This window comes from Palaemon carinicauda, chromosome 44 (assembly GCF_036898095.1).
Source record: "Palaemon carinicauda isolate YSFRI2023 chromosome 44, ASM3689809v2, whole genome shotgun sequence".
NCBI lineage: Eukaryota > Metazoa > Arthropoda > Malacostraca > Decapoda > Palaemonidae > Palaemon > Palaemon carinicauda.
Window position 1 is genome coordinate 36304558 of NC_090768.1, and position 4796 is coordinate 36309353.

At 35.6% G+C, this 4796-nt stretch overlaps 1 protein-coding gene across 1 annotated transcript in view; it reads right to left on the minus strand.

Annotated features, from left to right (window-relative positions):
- LOC137634525 (protein charybde-like) overlaps nt 1-4448 on the minus strand; it is a 12033-nt gene extending 7585 nt beyond the window's left edge. The window contains exon 1 of the mRNA XM_068366970.1: nt 3984-4448. Within this exon, the coding sequence (XP_068223071.1) occupies nt 3984-4041 (58 nt within the window). The 5' untranslated portion in view covers nt 4042-4448. The remainder of the gene's footprint in view (nt 1-3983) is intronic.
- Nucleotides 4449-4796: the final 348 nt, after the last annotated feature.

The following is a 4796-nucleotide window of genomic DNA, read 5'->3' on the forward strand; positions in this document are numbered from 1 at the left end:
GCAAGAGAACTCTAACCCAAGACAGTGGAAGACCATGGTACAGAGGCTATGGCGCTACCCAAGAATAGAGAACAATGGTTTAATTTTGGAGTGTCTTCTCCTAGAAGAGCTGCTTACCATAGCTAAAGAGTCTCTTCTACCCTTAACAAGAGGAATGTAGCCACTGAACAATTACATTGCAGTAGTTAACTCCTTGGGTGAAGAAGAATTGTTTATTATATATTGATGGAAGATTGCGTCCTCATTTTTTTTAGGTATAAACAGATAAAAATGATTTATCTAAGAAGAAAATTCACAATATTTGGGGAAATAGTTCTGATGATTAATTAATAAAACTTATTAACGTATAAAGTTGTTACCATGACTCATTGAAGAGGTAAATTGAGTATATGTAAATTTTAGGTAATTAAGTGTCTCGACTCTAGGGTCTTTTATTACCATCAGCATAATGAGGTAATGAATGTAGGAAAAGTGTCGAATTCTGTAAGGTGTTTTATCTTATACAGTATTATGACCCTGTTTTAAATTATATCACTGACCTCCAATACTGATAAAATGTTAATTCCTGCTCATTATTATTATTATTATTATTACTACTTGCTAGGCTACAACCTTATTTGGAAAAACAGGATGCTATAAGCCCAAGGGGCTCCAACAGGGGAAAATAGCCCAGTGAGGAAAGGAGACAAGGAAAAGGAAATATTTTAAGAACAGTAACAATATTAAAATTAATATTTCCTATATAAACTGTAAAAACTTGAACAAAACAAGAGGAAAAGAAATAAGATAGAATAGTGTGACCGAGTGTACCCTCAAGCAAGAAAACTCTAACCCAAGACAGTGAAAGACCATGGTACAGTCTATGGCACGACCCATATCTAGATCGATATACATTTCACCACATTCTAATGTTTATTTACTTTTTTAATGCTATAAGGGCAAATAGGAAGTCCCTTATAATCGTGATTGGTAAGAAAAGGCTTGTGTTATGAGTGGGGAGACTAACGTGGTGAAAAGGTTTATGTAATGCCTTGATTCACAAAGCTGTACTAGTGTTGATTTTTCTTGCTTGAGGGTACCCTCGGGTTCACTATTCTATCTTATTTCTCTCCCTCTAGTTTTTTTTTTTTTAAGTTTTTATAGTTTATATAGGAAATATTCATTTTAATGTTGTTACTGTTCTGAAGATATTTGATTTTTCCTTGTTTCCTTTCCTCACTGAGCTATTTTCCTTGCTGGAGCCCCTAGGCTACCCATACTAGGTTGGCTTGCTTTGAGAGATCAGATTAAAATCTCCCACCATCACCAATCCACAGGTGATGAAAACTGACCAAACCCCGGACATGAATTGACATATCTGAGGCCTTTGTCTTGCATTTGTTGTTGTTGTTGTTGTAAACTAGGACTCGGCAGGCACTAACACATGTGGTTACACCAGAAATTTCATCAATATAATCTATTCTTAAATGCCAAAAATGAATTCTCTAAACCCAATGACCCCACCACGCAAAGCATTAGGCCTAAGTTAGGCTACTTAACTCTGCCACTTTAAGCTCTTGACAAATTGTTACTGCGCAGTTTGGTTATTGTTCAACAGGAAAGGAAAAATAAATTTCAATCGTAATCATGAATATTTCTACATCGTAAGGTCTATTAAACAATGACTCATAATTGACATCATGTGTACGCAGTGCGGACTTCAGTATACCATTGCGTGTTATTGCTCGGAATTAAATGGAATTGTTTATACATTGCCTGTAATCTGTTGTTATTAAGATATTTTATTTTCATTTCATTATTTCTCATATCGTTTATTTATTTCCTCAATTCCTTTCCCCACTTGGCTATTTTTCCCTTTTTAGAGCCCTTGGGCTTATAGCATTTTGATTTTCCAACTAGGGTTGTAATAATAATAATAATAATAAATAATAATAATTCGTAATTATAAATGTAGTTCATTCACGACATGAACAAGCATGTACGCACACCGTATTGTGTGCTTCATTACAAGTACAGAGGTGTACATTGCCGCGTGGCATTCATTTACTAACCCACTTCTTTCATCATCATTTGCGTCATGATGCCATTGCAATAAACGCTCACACCTGTAACACTACAATACTCTCTGCGTAGCTTTATCATACAGTCTCTTGCTGCTCATTCAATACGTTAGAAATTAGGCCGTGTTGGAAATATGACATTTAATACGCTAAAAATTGATATTACTGCCTCAAAACCAACGTTGAGATGGATGTACTGCAAAATAAAAACATCTAAATTATTACAGAACCAAATTTTAAGTTCAAACTAGACTTGCCACAGAACTCAACGATATAGATTACATTTCTTACCATTTAATTAATCCACGTCAATGTGTAGGCCTAGACTAATAATCATAAACATATATAAAGTTCAAAGTTGCAGCAAATGTTTTATTTTGACCAAGCTGACATGAGTCTTTTTATACTTTATATATGACATATATGTTTTGACGTTGTTACTGTTTTTAAAATGATTTATTGTTAATTTGTTTTCATCATTTATTTGTTTCCTTATTTCCTTTCCTCACTGGGCTATTTTTCCCTATTGGAACCCTTGGGCTTATAGCATCTTGCATTTCCAACTAGGGTGGAGCTTGGCTAATAATAATAATAATAATAATAACAATAATAATAATAATAATAATAATAATAATAATAATAATACACGCTAGGCGCAAGGAACGTTTTGTTTCAATGTAATATCGAGGTTACAGGTGTGTGTGTGTATGTGTGTGTATTTGGTTTTAAAGAAACAAAAGCCAAGCAAAAGGGAGGGCAAGAATGCGAACGCATACAAAAGCGGATGTTTAGTAGCCCCTGGGTGCAGCGGCATCAAGTTCTGAACTAGTCTTCTTCCACCTTCAGTTTACTTTGATTTTTCTTTTGCTTTAGGGGGCTTTAACATCCAAAAATAGATTTTTCTTATGTCAAAATCCGATTTAGCACTTGTAAAAGTCAAATATCTTCTTGCTGAGTTCGCTGATAATAATTTTTTTCAACGATTTTGTAGAAAACATTGAAATGGAACTTGAAAAAATATTACGATATGATTTAAAGGTAATGATAATTGTTACACGAGGGAAAGTAATACCATTAATTCGAACTATTGCGATACAATAACGCAAAGACAAACAAACAAACAAATTGTAGAAACGTTTGGCCACGAGTGGAAATTTCCCAAGGTCTGTTTGAGGGAAAACAGTCTTTATATAAAGGGCGCTTGAGGTTGAAATTCCAATGCCGCCCCGTTGGCGCCAAAGGTAATCAACCTTTGCTCAGCTATCTAACATTTAATAACTAACCTACAGCAAGATATGAAATCGTGTGTTACTGAACCACTTGATGATATCTCTGGATATTGTATATAGGACGCTTTAAACCACGGCCTTTAAATATTGATTTTTTTTTAGTGCCGGCCTACAACCCCACACTTGGTGTGTTTCTGTTTTCCTCTCGCCTGATGTTAAAACCAACAACGGTCGCTTTCAAGTTTTGATTTTTATCTCTCTCTCTCTCTCTCTCTCTCTCTCTCTCTCTCTCTCTCTCTCTCTCTCTCTCTCTCTCTCTCTCTCATAGCAAAATTCGTCACTGTCAAATAAACTTTTTATGCTCTGTGGTATTAACTGATGCTAATGCTCTTCTGTGTGTACGCGTTCGAACGGGTGAATTTTTGACGATATATATATATATATATATATATATATATATATATATATATATATATATATATATATACAGTATATATATATATATATATATATATATATATATACAGTATATATATATATATATATATATATATATATATATATATATATATATATATATATATATATATATATATAATTTTGTGATGCATCGGTTTAACTGGAATGTCATTATACTAAAAAAAACTGGTATTAGGAAAAAATCTTCCCCAACAAGGAAAACAATGTGACTTACCCCTTGAGAGCATGGCTAGTGGCACCTTGTAGGTGTTTGGCCGTAGAATGGACAGCATCCTTTTGACCGTTCAGCGACGAGTCCTAAAAGGGCTTAGATTGGACCTCTTCAAAATCCTTTGAAGACCTCTTGCCAATCTTATTGCAGTCGTGAACGTAGTTCAGCTTTATTACAGCGCCGGTAGAAATGGGCGTAGGCTGACGCAACTGTCTGTGCGAATTGCAATGTTTAAAATCCAGCGGACGAAACCGAGTTTCTTCTTACGGCGTCTCCTCGAACGTATTGATGGTTGTCAGTCTGATAATGGCGTTGACGTTGACCGTTGCAATGAGCGAATAGCTGGTGCTTCCGTTGTCCATAGATAACACTATGGGACGTCAAGAACTCCAGAGAAGTTAGCGTGGCCGTACCTTCCTTCTCCTGTGAGTTGTTACGAAGCTCTGCCCGAACTGAAGTTGAGTCTCTCGGCGAAAGCCTTACCTTTGAATGCTGGCTGACGCAACTAGCGAGTTGCTAGTACCATTTTCTCACTGTTTTGCTTTTTTGTTTTATATAGCTGTGGTTTTATTTTGTCCTACTGTATCTGGACAATATGAATTTTATTTGAACAACAAATGGTGAAATGTATGATTAGAAGAATCGTCGCTAATAGCAAAATAATAATGATAGAAAATAACGGTAGGTGGAAACTCACATGTTGGCACCGCGTGGGGGTCTTATCAACATTTGCGCGCGTCGAACCTTTACCGGTTTTACGTTTGTCGGTCGACCTTGGCACTGCCACTTGCAAATACCCTGATGCCGCAATGACCG